We start from the raw sequence: 19,170 nt of genomic DNA on the forward strand, positions 1-19,170 counted from the left end.
TCGCGATACTTCAATTGATCAGACTCAAACACTTGATACTTAACACCTCAACGGATATTGTAATTCTTCATTGTGAGACAACTTTTTTCTTTGCTCTGGAACCATTGGCTGATTTTAAATTCATTTGTGCCAAGCATCCCATACATGTCCATAAATACTAGGGAGTTGTTGATATGAAAATGTATATTAGTCCATGACCTCAAGATCCAAATTAGAGAAGTAAGAAGGGTACTGTTGTGTTTGAGAGTTTGAATGGACATGAGATCTTTCGATAAGTGTTGCGTCTCTCTCGTCATCGTTATCATCACTAATAATAAGTGGTTTCAAATCCGATTCATCATCTTTTATAACTTTTGCAATTAGATCTCTATCTCTAATCTCCATGAATAATGCAAATGCACTTTTCAGTACAGGTGTTGTTCTTATTGCAGTTGTAAGCTCCCCAAAAATATGCATATCATCCAAGTCATTTGAATCATCTGCCTGAACAGAAAAATTTACTACAAATGTCAGAACAACATGTGGACAATAACCTATTGACCCGCTAGAATGTCACTATAACTCTTCTTTATCCCATGGTTGGTGAATTCAGAATAGATCCTCCTGAGCCACCATCTATATCAACCATATTCGCAAACAACTCTATAGTGCACGAATATAAAAATCTAGCTTGATTGTGAAATAACTCACATGTTGTTATCGCCTTAAATTTCATATATTTTTAAATTTAACGTAATCTTGCCTAAGTGAGATAGAAATTCTAAAAGATGCTCGGTTTACACATTTTTTACAACACTTTTTCAATTTATGTAACATACTATTTTGTAAATCCATCAAATTCGTTGACGGATTTACAAACACATCAATATGCTTTTTTTAAGAAAAAAATAACACTTTCACTTTTATTTTTATCAATTTTTTTTTATGATGAACGAACAAAAATACACTTTTAGACATTTTTTTCTTTTTTCCTACACATTTAAAGACGATTTACGCTATATTCCTTCATTTATAGACTTATTCTCTTCATAAATTGTATAATCCTTTGTGTTTTACTCATTCACATATAAAATCGTGAAAGAATTTTGAGGTATACCCATTCTGCAAGTAAATTATTCCACCCAAGTGTGTTTTAAGCTTAAAAATGACACTTGTGATCTTGGGACGATTTATGTCAATTTTCTAAAAAAAATTTTAAACATAAGTCGTCCTAAGATATAATATTTAATGAATCAATTTAAAATTATTTGATCTGAGATGATTTATATAAATATAAAAAGAGAAAATTCGTGTATTGGAATTTGATTTAGAAAATTTATATAAACCTAAATTCTTTTTATTTTATTCAATTGAAAAAGTCGAGAACAACCTATGAAAAAAATGCATAAATAATATATTTAATTAAGGTTTAACTATTCTTTTGGTCCCTATAATTCTGTGAAATTTTCAATTAGGTCCCTATATTTTTTTCTTTTTAATTGGGTTCTTGCACTACATTTTTTTTTCAATTAAGTCCTTCTTAGTAGTAATTGACTTAATTTTATAGGGATCCAACTAAAAAAAAAATTGGTATAGGGACTTAAATAAAAAAAAGTGTAGAGAACCAATTATAAAAAAATTTGGTGCAAAAACTCAATTAAAAAGAAAAAAAGTATAAAGATCTAATTAAAAATTTTGTGAAACTATAAGGACCAACGGAGTAATTAAACCTTTAATTAAAAATGATTGATTTTATGGTTGCACCTTGCAAGTCATTAAAATTGATTGTTTTGGTCATTAATTAATTATTTATATTAAAAAATATAAGTTAAAATATATTATTAAATTATTAGATTAAAAAATTAAGTTAATAACTAAAAATGATGATAAAAAATAAAAAAATTTAAATTTTTTTTATTATTTTTTGTATTTATTTTGGATTGATACGGGCACTTAGAAGATTCCATAATTTATTTAGTCAGCTTTGATAACCATTATTTGACCTTTTATGACAGGACTTATTCTAGTCCATGGGATGAAAATGAAATAGTACGAATATACCCTGCGCTAAATAACATTGGTTTAAATAGTAAAAAATGAAACTTCACTATTAGGACTTCGTAATAATTAGTCACAACAGTTTAAATTAATTATTTAAATTATTACTATTTAATGGATTCTATAAATTAATATAGAACATGTTATTGTCAAAGTGAGAAGAGGCAAGAACTAAATAATACTCTATTTATTGCCGCCATTCCATTTCTACCCACTGTTCTGTTCTGTTTTAATTCTTTTCCATTTTGCTCAATTCTCTCAAGTCCGAAATATTTTCTCATAATGGAGAACATGATGGGTCTTCTGAGAATTCATGTCCAAAGAGGGGTTAATCTCGCTATCAGAGATGTAGTGAGCAGTGATCCTTATATCATCATCAAAATGGGCAAGCAGGTTCAACTTTCTTCAATCTCTTCCAAACTTCTTGTGTCTCTTTTCCGGCCGCTGATGTTGTTCATCTTTGATTATTCGCTTTCTCTTTTTCTTCTTTCTTTTTTTTTTCTGGGCATTCAACAAAATATTTGGTCTCTTTGTATTGTGGTATTGATATTTTTCCTCCCTAGTTTTCCTGTCTGTAAACTCTTAATTTGTTAATAAATTAATATTCTGTTTTGAGAAATTAAATCTTCTCAAAAAATTTTATTTAAAGTAAAGTATGATTTTTTATTATATATTTTATACCCTAAAAAAAATGGAAAAGATTCATTCCAAATTTTTGATACTTGAACACCAGAGTTAATTTTGACTTCACCCCATAGTCATGATTTTGAAACATTGATTAATCTGTTTTCTTCCGTGATTGAAGCGGTGAAGCTTCTAATTCTGCTTTGCTCTGCTCTTTTCCAAGAAAACAAAAGCGCATTCCATGCGTTTGATTTAAGAAAACATTTATTATTATTATTATTATTATTATTATTATTATTATTATTATTATTATTTTATTAGAACTTTGTTTTTATAATTTTTTTAAAAAAATAAATAAATACAAAATACAAACCAAGCTGGGAAAATTTATTCTTTTAATTCCCAAAGTAGCCCTTGCGTGTTTCTGTTTTCTTTCTTCTTTGTTTTTCAACGCAACTTTATTATCTACTATAACGATAGCACCTTAACTCTTTGCTCCATTAATTAATGTGTCATGCAGAAGCTGAAGACTCGGGTAGTGAAGAAGAATCTGAACCCTGAATGGAATGATGATTTGACTCTCTCCATTTCAGATCCCAATCTTCCAGTGCACCTAGTAAGTATTCCTTCTTGCTACATGTAATCCAATTTGTTACATTCATTAAATCACTCTAAATAGTATTAGAAATTAGTATGTGAAACCAACTACACATGTAATTAGCTTAATGGAATTATGAATAAGTACTAATATGAGAATGAATGTCAGCATGTATATGACAGGGACAGATTGAGCTTTGATGACAAAATGGGGGATGCTGTGTTTGAGATTGGTTCGTTTATTGAAGCGGTGAAGATGCGGCTGCATGGTGTCCCTAATGACACCATAGTTACAAGGGTGCAGCCTAGCAGACAGAACTGCTTGGCAGAAGAGAGCCAAATTGTGGTGAGGGATGGCAAAGTGGTTCAAAATATGGTTCTCAGGCTTAGAAATGTGGAGTGTGGTGAAGTGGAACTTCAACTTCATTGGATTGACATTCCTGGTTCCAAGGGCCTCTAGAAAACACTTTCAGCTTTCAGCCTCAAGGAATGTTAATCTTCTAATGTAATCACTTTTGCAATGTTTTAGAAAGTAGAAACAGAGTTGCACCGGTTTATACCGAATTAGTGAAAATGGTAATATGTAGTTTAATTAATATTTATTAAGACGTTTTAAGAAACCACTAAAAGCTTTTCTGCCCACCTGTAAGTTATCGAAATCAAAGAGTTGTGAGTTTGTTACTGCCAGAATTATCCAAGGGTAATTTGGGAGTTCTGATTTGTGGTGTGTGTTGAACGTTGATTGAATGATTGTTGAAGTTTCGTGCATAGAAGATGACAAACACAGCTATGTAGGACATGCTTAACAATCTTGCACTCTCTACTGATCTCAAATCCCCACGTTTCTTGTACCTTTTGTTCATTTCGCGTGACTTGTGAATTGGGGGAAGACAGAAAATCTAGAGTTAAGAGAAAGAAATAAGATTAACAAATAAAAAGAAAAAAACTTGGTGATTTCATTTTTGTCTCATTGTTTTTTGGTAATTGCTGTTTTCATTTGTTTAATAGGTACACAATCAGAGAAATTTAAGATTTTAATCCGTTTCAATTACTAAACAGCGTATAATATATCTAAAACAAGCAAATTTCCATGCTCGTCCCCATCCAGTTCATGTTTGTGGCCACGAATAACAACATTGTTATTTGTTAATACTAAATTGTGTAACTAGTATTCTTTCTTTTTTGTTTATAAATTTCCCCTTTTTTTCGATTGGTTCCTATTAATAATAAATATAGAACATGTCAATGTCAAAGTGGGAAGTGGCAATAAATAAATAAGGCAGCAATATTGGGTGCTTTTGTGGCAGAGGTGACCTGCAACTATATTCTGTCCCAGTTCTATATCATTCTGCCGATTTTTTCTCTGGATTTTTTTCCACAATGGAGCACATGATGGGTCTGCTGAGAATTCATGTCCAAAAAGGGGTTAACCTTGCTGTAAGGGATGTACTAAGCAGTGACCCTTATATCATCATCAGAATGGGCAAGCAGGTTCAACTTTCTTCATTCTCTTGCAAAATTTTTTTGTCTCTTGTTTGTTCTTCTTGCTGGCCTCTTTTGTGTTTTTCTGACTGTTTCTTATGATTGTTCATCTTTGATTCTTTGCTGTTTTCTTTTGTCTGTTTGATTTAGTTCTTTTGCTCAAGGCATTTGTTCTCTTTATGGCTTGTTTGGTGTTAATCTTTCTTTTTTCTTCTTCTTTTTATTTGTGACTTTAAAATGCCAATTAGTTACTTTAATTTCTTATTCATAGCAAAAGTCTCAATATCCCAATTCTGATGCTTGAACACCATAGTGAGTTTTGACTTTAGTAACACAATGGAAACTGTAACTTATTTCCATCTCCTCATAATAGTTATATATGATTTTGGAACTTTGTCAACTGGTGCACCAAATTTTATTCTATTATTTTAATTTTTGGTCTTCTATTATCCAAGAAACCTAGGAAAACAACTTAGAATAATATAATATTTTTTTTCCTGAGGTAACCTTTGAGCTGCAACATGTTCATCTGGATTATAAGAAATTAGGAACCAAATCCATAGACTTGTTTGTTCAAATCATGTCTTCTTACTAAAGGCATGCTGAAATGGAAGTGTAAGGGACAAGCAAAGCTATTTTCTAACTATATGCTATATCATAGAATGGAGAAGTTAGCAACTATGTGGGGTTTGTTGTAATATACAATCTGTAGCATCTAACTAAAAATTCTCCATAATTATTGTTCATGCAGAAGGTGAAGACTAAGGTGGTGAAGAAGAGTATCAACCCTGAATGGAATGATGATTTGACTTTGTCTATTTCAGATCCTAGTCTCCCAGTACAGCTAGTAAGTATCACTATTTTTATAGCAGTTTCTGTCATTGTTTAAGAGAAAATTCGTAGGAAAATTCTATTAAAGATATATTTTTTTTTAAAAAAAATCTATTATTTTGAAATCTCTGTATTTTTGTCCTGATTAGGTACTAGTCCTGTTACAGACGCATATTATGTTTTATTATTCACTGTTATTATGTGACATAATCAAGATGACACTATCGTCTCACAGTTTAAGATCATAACATATGAATTGGTTAAATTTTATGATCACATTCTAAGGAGTAACACTAGAAGAGTGGAAGTACTAACTGTGTGAATGTGATTGATGCAGTTTGTGCATGACAAGGACACATTCAGCCTTGATGACAAAATGGGGGATGCTGAGTTTGATATCAGTCCGTTTGTGGAAGCGGTGAAGATGCGGCCTCAAGGCGTCCCGAATGACACCATAGTCAAAAGGGTGCAGCCTAGCAGACAGAACTGTTTGGCAGAGGAGAGCCACATTGTGTGGAGAGATGGCAAAGTGGTTCAGAACATGGTTCTTAGGCTAAGAAATGTGGAGTCTGGTGAAGTGGAGCTACAACTCCATTGGATTGACATTCCTGGTGCCAAGGCTCTTTGAACACCTAAAATGTGTGGACAAAAACATTAGGACATTCCATTGAGTTGGTTTGTTGTCTAATAAAAAATTAGGACAAAAACATAGCTCGCTTCTTGTAACATAATCATCCTTACTCCTTAGCGTAACAATTGCTACTGGTGATTGAAATAGTTCATAGAAGTACTTGTGATGTTGATCTTCAATAATGTGAATCCTGTGCAATGTTCTAGAAAGCAGAAACAGAGAATCAGAGATGCTGATGTTAATGGTTGCTTATAAATATATTTCCATTGGTTTGAGCAACGTTGTTTTGTTCGTTTTATATTTTATAAAAGATGATCTTCATCATAAACCATAATAAATGTTGAGGCCAGGGACAAAAAGTCATCTTATCTTGTTGCATTTATTATTAAAAATATTTATAATTAATGCTTTTAATTACATAAAAATATCAATAGAGTAATTGGGTATTTTATGTGTGGTTAGTGTTGAATCTTAATACACGGAATAAGCCAAAGCAGCTTCCATCATCCACTCTCTAATCTAGTGATCTGAAATTCCCACGTGTCATAAACAAATTTACATACTGGCCCCTGATCCATATTGATGTTTTGTTTGTGGCCACAGAACAGAACTGAATTGAAGAATTCAACATACGAGTGAGTGAAGATTGAAGAAGTGCATCACAGCATCACTCTAGTCTCTTCTAAACCCAGAAATAGAAATCACTACACAAAACTTGTGCAGTTCGTGCCACACTCTCTTGGTATGTCTTTAATTCCCTACCTACACTCTCCTCCAACGCATTACATTCTTTTCTGTTAACACTGCAATGGATTCCGTAGCGAGATTGTGTTAATGGTGAACCCTATATTTTTACTTTATGTTAGCATTTCCCTTTCAATCACACCATGCTGTAATGTAAGATCCAACCTATCTCCATGAATAGATCTTGATTTTTGGTTCTCTCCTCTTTCTGACAGGGGAAGTAAAAAGTAAAAACCTCTTGATGGAAATGAATATTGCAAGGTAAGCTTTAGCTGGGAAATGCATGTTGGATTTTGTTTATAATATTCTTGATATTAGCAGAATTTATAATCATAACAATCATAAGGCAGTAGAATTTCGTTTTAGGGTTATTGGATTTTGCATTTGAGGTTCTGACTTATGTATTACTAGTTATCACTGTTCTTTCATAATTTGAGTAGGTGTAGTCCCAAAACAGAGGGATTATTCTTTTCCAATACTTCAAGAACAGTAGGATGGGAGAACATGCAGAAACTTCCGTATAATAATGTGGCTGTCCAGAATCCAAGATGGACCTTGCGCAAATTCACATCGCCCTATCGAGCTTTTACTGCAGTGTGTCCAAGAAGGTCTTTTTTCTGTCGAACGCGTTCCATGGCAACTAGTTTGGAGGAATCTTCATCTTTACAACCTGGAGAAAATTCCACTGAGGATGAGGATCCTTATGCTGAAGAAGAATCGGAAAATTTGGCACAACCACTTACCAAAGAACAGGTATTCCTTTTTAGTCACTTTGTAGTTGTCATTTGTTGTTTGATGAGAGATTGTCCCGTCTTTATATATCTTAAACACTATCTTTGCATCTCATTTAGTATGACTGAAACAAAATTTGATTCAGTATTAAAATGCTTGTATAACTGACATTTGGAACAAACACCCTTGGGAGTTAGGAGAGAATGATAGATGTAAGTATCAAGGAACACGAGTACTATCAGATTTTCAAAAGTATTTTCAGATGAGTTAGGGAAGATATTTCATGAATATATGACCAATAACAAAGGCAAGCTCGTATACAATAATAGAAGTGGCTTGAATTTGATACAGTGAACTTGCTTGTTTACTGCAGTAATCCGAGAATACTTTGTTGGGCTGACAATGCTTATATTTAAGTAATAAGAATTATGTTTTTTTCTTTTTGCCAGAGTGGTTATACTATTCTTGATACTTGGGTTAATTATCTTACAAAAATCTCCCATCCCAAACTTTTTAAACAGATAATGGCTCTGCTTGTTGATTCTGAAAGAGAAAAACTTACGAAGAAGCTTAGTGAAGCCAACCAGCATAATCGGTTCCTCAAAAGGCAGGTGCGTGCATATACATTTGTTTGCGTTGTTTTTAAATCGAAATCTAGGTGAAATTTTCCTTATGATAGCATTTTTCCTTGTTTAGGAAGTTTATGGTAATAGCACAATACCTTATGTTCTGAGTTTGATTAAATCTTTTACAAGATGAGCTTATTTGAGTCTAACTGTAAAAAGATTTATGTGGAGAAGGCATGTCAGATGTGGGCAGATGGATCTAGCATCTTTCTAAGTATCATGCCAGTAAAACAAGACAATTAGTTTTGGTTTTGTTGCTGTTAAATGGAAATAGATCAACAGGAAACATGAATGGACATCCAAAGTGGAAAGTAAACGTGGTTTGATAAGTTCATTTGGCCTCGACAATTTTCATTGTTATAGTAGTTGATTTATATACGGGGTTAGTGCTGAAAGAACATGACTTAACTACAATTTTAGTATGTCTTGGTTAAGAGTTATTTGAGGCTACTGATATGGGCTTTAAACTAAACTTCAAAATGGTCTCTTTCTTTGCAGTTGCATATAAAGGAAGATGCATTGGTAAATTTTAAAAGTGAGCTTGCTGTCATGGAACTTGAAGTTCAGGTTTACATCTACTGCTATCTTTTCACTTTTTGTGCCACCAACAGATAGTCTTACAGGCTCCTAACAAAAGTCGGGATGATAGTCAAAGCTTACTGTCTGTAGCTAGATAAACATGAAATGGAAATGAAACAAGCGTACAAATTTTATATTTTGTTGAACCAAAAATTTAAAATACAAAATGAATTTGAGGATACAAAAATACTAATCTTTAGTTAAAATATCTTGAATTTTAGTGTGAGCAGTACTAGTTTTCCTGAGCAATTTTAATGTGGTGCATACGAGATTGGTCAAGCTGTTGAGAAATGTGGGCAGTGGTATGATATTGCTTACTTGGGTGCAGGCTTTGGTCAAACTAGCAGAAGAAATAGCAAAATCTGGTATTCCAGAAGGTTCAAGGAAGATCAACGGAAAGTACATTCATTCTCACCTGGTTACTCGATTAGAAGGTATGGTTTGCCCTGGTTATTCCTCCTGATAAGCTCCATCTTATTTGGTTCACAAGTTATTTGAGGACAATTATATGCTGGTTTGCATGTGAAGTTAGCAAATACAATTAATGGCAGTGCATTGTCACACCAAGCATTTCCCCTTTATATGTACTAATTGGTGCAACATGCAATTGTTTTTGCCTACATAGCTGTACATGAACAATTGATGGAACAAATAAAGGACGTTGGTGCGGCACAGTCCAAGAAGGTTTCTATTTTTTGGGTTGGAATGGCTGAGGTAAACACATTCAATGGTAGACTTCCAAAATGTTGAATGAGAATTTGGTTTGAAACTCTGAATCATAGATAATGTACTTTCACTACAGTATTATTGATTAGGGAAATGCTATTCACGCTTGAGCTCCTAGTACCAACATCACATCAGACCTTAAAATATGAATTTTAATTTAATAAAATCAAAACACAAACAATCCAACCCTGTATGCTTGAGCTTTCTACCAGGGAACCCTAATGATCACATAACAATATCTCTCTTACCTTTGCAACACTTAATGCTAATGCTGTCAGAATATATAGCTTTCTATAGATAAGGGCATAGTTGACTTGCGTGGCATAGGTAGCTAGCTTGAATCATTGAACTACTGTTATTTCATAGATCGCTTGTTTGATTCAGAACGTGCAAGTTTTGGGGACCTTTGATGGTTGGAGCCAAGGAGAGCACCTTTCACCTGAGTATACTGGTTCTTACACTAGGTTCTCAACAACGTTGATGCTGAGACCCGGGAGGTACCTACCATATTTCTCATCTTGCTTTAACGCTATATATTGAGCTTATAACAGTTAACACTGTATGGTCTTCTTCTCTAACCCCCCAAAAACCCAAAATATTACTATGTGCAGGTATGAAATCAAATTCTTAGTAGACGGTGAATGGAAGCTATCACCTGAGTTCCCCATTATTGGTGAAGGATTAACCAAAAACAATTTGTTAGTTGTCGAGTGAATCATGCCTGTTATGTTGATTAATTTCAATCCTAGCAACTTTTTGAACTTTGCAACTATATTTAGCTTAGTTTATAACCTAGTGAGTTTATGCCAATGCAACGTCATAAAATAATTTTGAGTTATTTGTAAAATTCAGCTTGTTCTGCATCTATGAACTTTTCATGTAAAAGAAGTTTCTTTTTACTATTATGATTTTGGTGGGTTTTAAATGGTTCATTCTGTAAGATGACATTGAACCAAAAAAGTTAGACGAATTATTGAAGGGTTATAAAACTTTAATTTGGACTTGTTATACAATGCCAGCGTGAGACTGAAAGCGAGAGATAGTAACTGATTAAGGACACAATGTGGCGCCATGCATGCCATCTCCTGAAAATCTCAAGTCAAAGGAAAGAATTATTTAGGAACTAGATGCCAAGTTTGATAAATTTGTTTATGGTAAACAAAGGCATAAACGCAACTTTCATGCTATTCCTTACCTGCTACACCATCCATTTCACTGCCACTAATACGGTATTATTATCCTTTGCCTGCTCCATGCAGCAACCCCTCAAAAAGAATCCCCCTTCACCAAATGACCTTCCAACTCTCTCTCATTATATTTTGTTTACTTTTGTCACCCTCATGTCCACCTAAATCTAGTTAATTAAATAAAGTGGATTGTGGAGTGAATATATATAGAAAAAGTATAGGAAACAAGGAGAATACTAAACAATGTGAATAATGAGAATACTAGTTAACAATGTTGATTCTTAATTGGATAGTTTTTTTTTTTTTTTTGGTTTCCCACGGTATCCCCCAACCCGACAGGCCAAGGACTAATCCGTCGCGGTACTGAGCTCCATTTAAGGGTTTGCCGCTGGCCAATGAGTTGCTGCATGCACAAGGCGGGATTCGAACCCCCGACACTTGCTTAAGCGGACTAGTGAGCTAACCACTAGACCAACCCAACTTGGTTCTTAATTGGATAGTTATTCCTTTTGATTTGGTTTACTCATATACAGTTAATAATGACTAAATATTCAATTCACTAGGTGTGCAGATGGTTATCCTAATATTAGGATTTAGAGGATAATTTGAAGGTGGAATGTTTTTTTATTTTATTTGGTCAATTCTAGAGCTCATTGTTCACAAAAGTTATTGTCTACCTAACAAAATTGATATATATATATATATATATATATATATATATATATATATATATATATATATATAATTTTATTTATTTGAGAAAACCCTATTATCAAGAATTCCACTAACTTTTCGTGTATCATTCTATGAAGAGGATGATAATAAGATACTTTTGCGTGTAAATAAATATAAGTTTCTATATGTGTATCGAAGTTATTTGTCATGTTATAGAGTAAACAATGGTCGTCTTATCAACAAGAAAAAACTAAATAAAAGAATTAAATACATCAAAAAAATAAAATGGAGATTTTTTTGTAGATGTTACAGATTAAAAAAAGGGCAGTATTAGTTAGTATTATTAATTTCTGTTTATGAAATCTTTTTAACCTTTATTTTTTGAGGATATAGGATTAGGATTTGACATTTAAGATTTAAAATTTAAGATAAAAAATATTTTAAAAAGATTTGTTGCTTTTGGTTAAAAAAATTAACTCCCTAATTGAATTTTTAAAAATGTTCATATCAAAATTTAAATACTAAAATTAGCTATTATATATTTGTGTATAAATATATATAATTTAATTTATTTTTAATATGTATTTTATCTTTTCATATATATTTTATATTTATAGTTATATTTTAATATACACCTAGCATCATTTTAAAATTGTATAAGTCCTCTCAAATTTTCTTTTAGGTTTACAATTTGAGTTATATATACATTTCCAACGGAGTTTAATATTTGGTTTTTTTAATCTATATTTTTCTACCAATATTCTAGTTTTAAATTAAATGTGATATTTAGATTTTCAATCAAATATATAACATTTAATTTTATAATATTTTAAATTTTAATAAAAATTTTAAAAGTATTATCTTGTTAAAAATGATTATATATATATATATATATATATATATATATATATATATATAACTAAATTTAAAATTTAAGATAGATATCGCAAATCTTAAATCATAAGATAACGCAGTCACAAAAAAAAAAAAACCATAAGATAACGAACTTAAATCCTATGTTAATTTATGTTAGGGAAAAACTCTGCGTACAAGCGATTCTTACAAGCCAATTAAACTCTAATCCCCAAAATTCGCTGCAAGTGCTACGTTCCTTACACGCGCTACATCCGTTCTTCTTCTCCTTCTTTTTCGATCGTTCTTTTCTCCTCCTTTCTCACTGGTTTGTTCTTCGTCGTTGACGTTAGTTCCTCCACATACTGTTACGGCACGTTTTCATTGCACATTCTTCTTCTTCTTGCTGCACGTTCTTCTTCCTCTTCCTCTTCTTCTTCTTCTTTTCTTTTGTTTCTTGCCTTCTCTTTCTCCTTCTTCATTTACATGCTTTTCTCTCTATTTTCTTTTTTCGTTATTCTCGATTTCTATTGTTTTTTGACATCAAGCTTTGAAATCGTTTTTGAATAAGAAGAAGTAGCAGAAGATGAGGAGGAGAAAGAGAAAGAGTTCTGAATTATGCATGATTTTGGGTGTATTTCTTAAATCCTTTGGGTGTATTTTCTGTAATCTTTTGGGTGTATTTCTATAATCGTTTGGGTGAATTCCTGTAACCGTTTGGGTGTATTTCTGTAATCTCTTGGGTGTATTTTATGTAATCGTTTGAGTGTATTTCTATAATGCTTGCCATTTTTTCTGAAATGAAAAATACACCCATAGATATCAGTAAGATACACTCATAGATATGAGTCAGATACACCCCTAGATATCAGTCAGATATCACTCAAATACACCCAAATGATTACAGAAATGCACCTAAAGGATTACAGAAAATACACCCAAATGGTTACAAGAATTCACCCAAACGATTATAAGAATACACCCAAAGGGTTACAGAAAATACACCCAAAGGATTTAAAAAAATACATCCAAAATTCGTTGAAGTACATCTTATGCATAATTCAAAACTCTTTCTCTTTCTCCTCCTCATCTTCTGTTGCTTTTTCTTCTTCAAAAACGATTTTACCATGAAAAATCGAAAAAAAAAAGAGAAAACAGAGAGAAAAGACGTAAATGAAGAAGAAGAAGAAGAGAAAAACGAGGAAGAAGAACGTGCAGAAACGAAAGAAAATGAGAAGAAGAAGAGTAAGAGGAAGAAGAACGTGCAGCAAAAAGAAGAAGAAGAATTTCAGAAACCATGAAAATCGAAAAAAAAAACGAAGAAGAAGAAGAAAAAGAAGAAGAAGAAGAGGAAGAGGAAGAGGAAGAAGAAGAAGAAGAAGAGAAGAAGAAGAAGAAGACGACGAAGAGGAACCGTTTGAGTAGGGCGCGTGTAGTTACGCTCCATTCAAAATGAATTAATGCGCGTGTTAATGAAGTTTGGGCTGATAACTTGTAAAACTTGTACGGCCTTTTTACTTGTATGTGTAGCAAGCCCCTGTATGTTAACATGTTAATATAAATGTGAATTTTATCCAACCTCTTTTAAAATAATATATAAGTTACTTTTTATGATGTGCCACATTTTAATTGGTCATTATTTTAACTATAATTGAATTATTCTGTAATTTATTATTTATGATGGGTAATGATATAATTTTTTAAAATATCAAAACTTCATCCCCGTTGATTGAAGCACCTTTCCACTCCTCTATTCTTTCTTCATTACCTAGCTTCTGTCTTTCTAAGCATCACCATCGTCGAACTACTCTCCACCTTAACCCAATAGAATACATAAATTCAATTACAATTTTAATTTTTATTATCTTATCTTATCTTTTCTTTATCTTATCTTTAGTTGTTCTTATCTTATCTTTATTTGCTTTTATCTTTCTTAAGCTAATGCTATATATATATATATATATATATATATATATATATATATATATATATATATATAGTTTTACCTTCATAATTTATAATTCAATTCAATCAATCAACAATCAATAAAAGTTAGCATTTTTTTCTTTCCTTATTCTTTGACAATTTTATCATCACTCAATTTCTCTTTCTTTAGTGCATCATCTCTTAACGCTGTCGCTGAATTTTCATTCTCCGTAACTTTACCCTCCTTTCCAATCTGTCCTCTTACTTGATTACTCTTTCTGCCGTGGATCACTTCTTACCAATATAATTAATGGTTAGTTTGGTTATTAAAAAATTTTTATTAAAAAATATATCATTATTAAATTACATGAAAGAACGTATATTCATATGTAAAATATAATAGAATAAAATAAATCTATTTAAAATACTTAAAAGTATAATTAAAATCAGGAATATATAAATATAATAATAAAATTTGTACTCAAGTAAACATATCTTTTATCATGCATAAATTATTTAAAAAAATAAATAAATTGTTAAAATTAATAACACAACACAAGTTTAAAATGATAAAATTCAATTTTTTTACAAGAATTTTTATTCTTTTAATTTTTAATTTATTAGTATTTTATTATTTAATTAATGATTAAATAAATTATTTTTATAAAAAATTATTTTTTGTATTATCTTAAAAAAGAGACCAATATAACCGTTTAAAAAATAATATTTTAAATAAAAAATAGTTAGTATTAAAATTTTAAATACAAAATTAAATGGTATAAATATTTAAGATATAAATATGAAATATATGTCTAAAATAAACAAAACAGACAAAAATAATTTTTTATTTCTCATGAGTACTCCTATTTTATCTATTTTATTTATTTTAGACATGTATTCATATTTATCTCTTAAATATTTATACAATTTATTTTTGTATTTAAAAATTTTAATATTAAATATTTTTTATTTAAAATATCATTTTAACATTATTTTTTAAATTGTTATATTGGTCTCTTCTTTAAGATAATATAAAAAATAATTTTTTATAAAAATAATTTGTTTAATCATTAATTAAATAATAAAGTACTAATAAATTAAAAATTAAAAAAATAAAAATACTATAAAAAATACGGTAAAAAAGTTAGACTTCATCATTTTAAATTTGTATTATTAATTTTAATAATATATTTATTTTTTAAATAATTTATGTATGATAAAAAAATATGTTCATTTGTTTAGAGTATAAATTTTATTATTATATTTATATGTTCATAATTTTAATTATATTTTTAAGTATTTTGAATAGATTTATTTTATTATATTATATTTTATATATGAATATATGTTCCATTATGTAATTAAATAAAGATATATTTTTTAATAAAAAAATTTAATAACTAAACTAACCATTAATTATGTTGGTAAGGAGTGATACAGGACAGAAAGAGAGATTGAGAAGACAGTAGATCGCAACAACGGCGCTGCTTCTTGTCACCACCGCGACGTCGACGATGCTTGAAAGGACCGAACTTACATAATGAAAAAAGAATAAAGGAGTGAAAATGTACTTCAATTAATATTTTAAGAAATTATACCATAACCTATCTCAAATAATAAATTACTATGACAAATTAAAATATGAAGATAACTTGCATGTTATTTTAGAGAGGATCGAATAGAATTTACCTAATATAAATTGATCGATCATAATCATTATTAATGGAAAAAAAAATAGTACAACAGTAAAATAGGACGGAGAATAAATCTTTGCATATATAGTGAACGATCTAAAATCGTCTCCTAAAGTTAACATTTGAATTTGCATAGCATTCTTCCAAGGTCACTCCATACTCAAAACCTTGCGTTGAATGCTGGTTCTTAGATGCTCTTCTTCTTCATCTCGAAGGTTGCTGGAGTTTGGAACGGCAACCACTTCCTTTTGTTCCTACAAAACTGTTTGGTGCTACCGCTGCGTAGGCCTTGATCCTTGAACTAACCATTTATATCATACAATCCTTATTGTTAAAGAAGAATAAGGGTTTACGATGAAGAAGAGTGCTTTTGAGAAGATGGTGATGCAGAAGAACAAGAGCAAGGGAAGCCACGAGGATCAGAAGAAGCAGCAGTGTAAGAGATTGTTGGTGAGTATCAACGTACTTGGGAGCGCAGGGCCAATAAGGTTTGTGGTGAATGAAAAAGACACTGTTTCTGCGATCATTGAAACTGCTCTCAAGTCCTATGCTCGTGAAGGCAGGCTTCCTCTTCTTGGTTTTGATCCCACCGACTTCCTCCTTTATAATGCATGCTTTGATGGTATCACTCTTACTCAAGAACACCTTTTTAAGTTTGCATGAATTTTTTTGTATAGACATTTTTTTTAGATCAAACTCTAACTTTGTAAGATATAGAAATTCTGATATGGAGAGTGTTAGATAAACAATGATTATCTTGAACAATATGAACAAGTACCAATTAAATACAAGTACACTATACTCTAATTTAATGCTACTCATTAAATTTACTCTTTTAACTCTATTAATTCACATTATTCACATATTGTTCAAAAATATTGTTAGTTATCTATACTTTTCTTTTTGATATTACGTCTCTATATCATATGAACAGAGATACACTTGGTGTTAGAGAGTAACAAGATGTGATTTTAGAACAGTCTAATATTATAATAATGTAAACTTTGGTTCATGAGAGATTTTTGAAGCTGACTGGTTATTTTTATTGTTTCTATGGAAACTGCTTTGACAGCTCTGAATCCATTGGAAGCCATAGGATCTTATGGGGTGAGGAACTTTGTGCTGTGCAAGAAGCAGGTGTGTTCATCAAAGGCAGAACCGAACACAGAGCTGATATCTCAGAAAAGCAATGGTGGTAGTGGTTGGAAGGCATGGTTCAACAAATCATTTGGATTGAAAGTTTTATCCCATTGAAGAGATATATCAATTTGTGCTATGAAAAATGGTGTGGTGTTAATCCATTTGATTGTTGATGGCAACTTTGAAAATGATCATGGGTTAATCCATGTTTGAATTTTAGGATCTTTTATGTTTTTGTGTCTTTTCTGTTTATTCCGCCAAGTTGTAATAAGTTTAATTTCTTTTTTTTTAAAAAAAAAAGAGATATATCAATTTAGTGTAGAATTCTTCTACAATGCAGTGTTCTAGCCATGATTGTTCTTTGTTATTCAATAATAATGTGTTTGTTGCAGTTGTGTGCTAGTGCTACTACTAGTTTAATTGCTTTGTTCAAGATAGCACACACTATGTTTTTCACACTCAAGATTATATTATGTGTTTTTTATTAAGCAAAAGATACATCTTCTTTATATGTATATATCGACTTCTTTGTTTACATGCAACGCGTACTGATTTTAGACTTCAAAATTAACATGGGAATAAATATGCTATTTGTTTGGTATTGCAATTCATTCCTCTTTATGATTAAAGGTGCTACTAATCTTATTCCATATATTGATAGATTCGATATATAATATGCTAAATGAATGATTTTTTATGTGATAATATGAAGGATAAGATAATTAAGAGCACTCTATGTTATCAAATATAATCCATGAAAAGAAAACAAACACAAAAGTCTTAGTAGTCAAAGTTGGAATATTGGAAAAAAGAAAAAAATGTGGGAATACATATAGCCATAGAAGGTTGGATATATTTAAAAGAAAGGTCGAGAATTAAAGAGATTTGCTTGTTTTTTTTTTCTTTATTTTTAATTTATGGATAACATGCTAATAATTGCGGAAGAATAAAAGATTTTGGTTTCACAATTTCTTTAAAAAAAAAATAGAAGCAGCAAACGGGGTTACTCAGCAAAAATAGAAGCCATTTTAGTTTTTATCCCATCACGCGTCTTTATTTATCGTTTCTTTTAGGGAGGTGGATCTATGTGAATACTGAATACTAATAGAAAATTTTTTAAAATTTCTAAAGAAAAATAACACAAAAAAATAAAAGTAATAATATAATACAATATAATTTTAAAAGATACATACAATGAAAGAGAAGAGGAGAGTAATACTGGTGAGGTGACAATAAGAATAGGTCTAGAGAAGGGTTAGCGAAAAAGGATAATATATGATACAGTAAAAAAGTATAATAAAAATTAAAGTTAAAAGTTAAAGATGGTTTAAAATATTGAATATAGACTTGAGAAAAATAAAAAATACTTCTGCAAAAGAGTGGATATTCTTTACTCATTAGTATTGTACACGGAGATGGCAGATGATCAACTGTGTTTTTTTAATAGAAATTTTTATATATATTAGATTTCAATTAACGCTGTGGGAAAAGAAATAAATTTCAACGATATTTGAAATAACTAATTTATAAATAAGATTTGTAAATATGTTCATCTTAATTCTGTTATACATATATTGTAATATTTTTTCTTAACTTATTTAATTTAAATTATTTAGTCTATCCATTTTAAATATAAAGATCGATCGATCGATAACTTATGAAATATTGTTATACAATCATTTATTATTTTCAATTAATTTTCACATTATTGATCTCAAACTTATAATCATATGAATAAAAATATAAAAAATAATTCTTCGAAAAGACAATAAATAAGTAACCGAATAACCATACGACTGAATTAAGCGGCATTTAGCTTCTTCAGATATGTGTAAGAGATGTAACAAGGCGCAGGAGACTATGGAGCATTGCCTTAGAGACTGTGAACGATCAAAGGCAATTTGGTATATGTTGGATCCTAGTATCCTGGACTCGACGACTGGTACTGCTCTTGAAGAGTGGTTTCGGAAGGCCTTGGCTAACAATGAGGCGTCCTTTGGTGCAGGACTTTGGTGGGTATGGAGACATAGGTGCAATGACATATTCAATACTGACAACCCTTGGACAGACCACAAGGTTGTTGCCTT

The 19,170-nt window shown here is 30.8% G+C and overlaps 4 protein-coding genes across 7 annotated transcripts; all 4 read left to right on the forward strand.

Annotated features, from left to right (window-relative positions):
• Positions 1 to 1,987: 1,987 nt before the first annotated feature.
• On the forward strand, positions 1,988 to 3,945 carry LOC112791632 (protein C2-DOMAIN ABA-RELATED 1). The gene is made up of 3 exons (XM_025834542.3): positions 1,988 to 2,430; positions 3,182 to 3,277; positions 3,428 to 3,945. Exons 1-3 carry the CDS (start codon positions 2,320 to 2,322, stop codon positions 3,716 to 3,718), a joined length of 498 nt encoding a protein of 165 aa, XP_025690327.1. The 5' UTR covers positions 1,988 to 2,319; the 3' UTR covers positions 3,719 to 3,945.
• On the forward strand, positions 3,428 to 6,481 carry LOC112791633 (protein C2-DOMAIN ABA-RELATED 1). The gene is made up of 3 exons (XM_025834543.3): positions 3,428 to 4,749; positions 5,492 to 5,587; positions 5,909 to 6,481. Exons 1-3 carry the CDS (start codon positions 4,639 to 4,641, stop codon positions 6,197 to 6,199), a joined length of 498 nt encoding a protein of 165 aa, XP_025690328.1. The 5' UTR covers positions 3,428 to 4,638; the 3' UTR covers positions 6,200 to 6,481.
• A 150-nt stretch (positions 6,482 to 6,631) lies between these two features.
• LOC112791630 (protein PTST, chloroplastic) lies at positions 6,632 to 10,534 on the forward strand. 4 transcript variants are annotated; one of them, XM_025834541.3, is made up of 9 exons: positions 6,632 to 6,944; positions 7,162 to 7,207; positions 7,358 to 7,699; positions 8,200 to 8,289; positions 8,803 to 8,871; positions 9,212 to 9,317; positions 9,509 to 9,597; positions 9,994 to 10,106; positions 10,221 to 10,534. In XM_025834541.3, exons 3-9 carry the CDS (start codon positions 7,451 to 7,453, stop codon positions 10,321 to 10,323), a joined length of 819 nt encoding a protein of 272 aa, XP_025690326.1. In that variant the 5' UTR covers positions 6,632 to 6,944; positions 7,162 to 7,207; positions 7,358 to 7,450; the 3' UTR covers positions 10,324 to 10,534. The 4 variants fall into 4 exon arrangements, with proteins under 4 accessions (XP_025690326.1, XP_025690325.1, XP_072089637.1 ...); XM_025834540.3 differs by having other exon boundaries at positions 6,633 to 6,944; positions 7,387 to 7,699; XM_072233536.1 differs by having other exon boundaries at positions 6,792 to 7,039; positions 7,387 to 7,699.
• A 5,520-nt stretch (positions 10,535 to 16,054) lies between these two features.
• LOC112771423 (uncharacterized protein At4g22758-like) lies at positions 16,055 to 17,472 on the forward strand. Its single transcript, XM_025816169.3, has 2 exons — positions 16,055 to 16,565; positions 17,016 to 17,472. Exons 1-2 carry the CDS (start codon positions 16,298 to 16,300, stop codon positions 17,195 to 17,197), a joined length of 450 nt encoding a protein of 149 aa, XP_025671954.1. The 5' UTR covers positions 16,055 to 16,297; the 3' UTR covers positions 17,198 to 17,472.
• The last annotated feature ends 1,698 nt before the right edge of the window (positions 17,473 to 19,170 follow it).

This window comes from Arachis hypogaea, chromosome 3, assembly GCF_003086295.3.
Source record: "Arachis hypogaea cultivar Tifrunner chromosome 3, arahy.Tifrunner.gnm2.J5K5, whole genome shotgun sequence".
Lineage (NCBI taxonomy): Eukaryota > Viridiplantae > Streptophyta > Magnoliopsida > Fabales > Fabaceae > Arachis > Arachis hypogaea.

Bases quoted from the DNA above. Each gene is read 5' to 3' on its own strand.
- LOC112791632 (XM_025834542.3), top strand. From the start codon at position 2,320: ATGGAGAACATGATGGGTCTTCTGAGAATTCATGTCCAAAGAGGGGTT. The intron at 2,431-3,181 runs GTTCAACTTTCT...TGTGTCATGCAG, and splicing joins TCATCAAAATGGGCAAGCAG to AAGCTGAAGACTCGGGTAGT. The intron at 3,278-3,427 runs GTAAGTATTCCT...AATGAATGTCAG, and splicing joins CCAATCTTCCAGTGCACCTA to CATGTATATGACAGGGACAG.
- LOC112791633 (XM_025834543.3), top strand. From the start codon at position 4,639: ATGGAGCACATGATGGGTCTGCTGAGAATTCATGTCCAAAAAGGGGTT. The intron at 4,750-5,491 runs GTTCAACTTTCT...TTGTTCATGCAG, and splicing joins TCATCAGAATGGGCAAGCAG to AAGGTGAAGACTAAGGTGGT. The intron at 5,588-5,908 runs GTAAGTATCACT...TGATTGATGCAG, and splicing joins CTAGTCTCCCAGTACAGCTA to TTTGTGCATGACAAGGACAC.
- LOC112791630 (XM_025834540.3), top strand. From the start codon at position 7,188: ATGGAAATGAATATTGCAAG. The intron at 8,872-9,211 runs GTTTACATCTAC...ACTTGGGTGCAG, and splicing joins TCATGGAACTTGAAGTTCAG to GCTTTGGTCAAACTAGCAGA. The intron at 9,318-9,508 runs GTATGGTTTGCC...TTGCCTACATAG, and splicing joins CCTGGTTACTCGATTAGAAG to CTGTACATGAACAATTGATG.
- LOC112771423 (XM_025816169.3), top strand. From the start codon at position 16,298: ATGAAGAAGAGTGCTTTTGAGAAGATGGTGATGCAGAAGAACAAGAGC. The intron at 16,566-17,015 runs GTATCACTCTTA...CTGCTTTGACAG, and splicing joins TTATAATGCATGCTTTGATG to CTCTGAATCCATTGGAAGCC.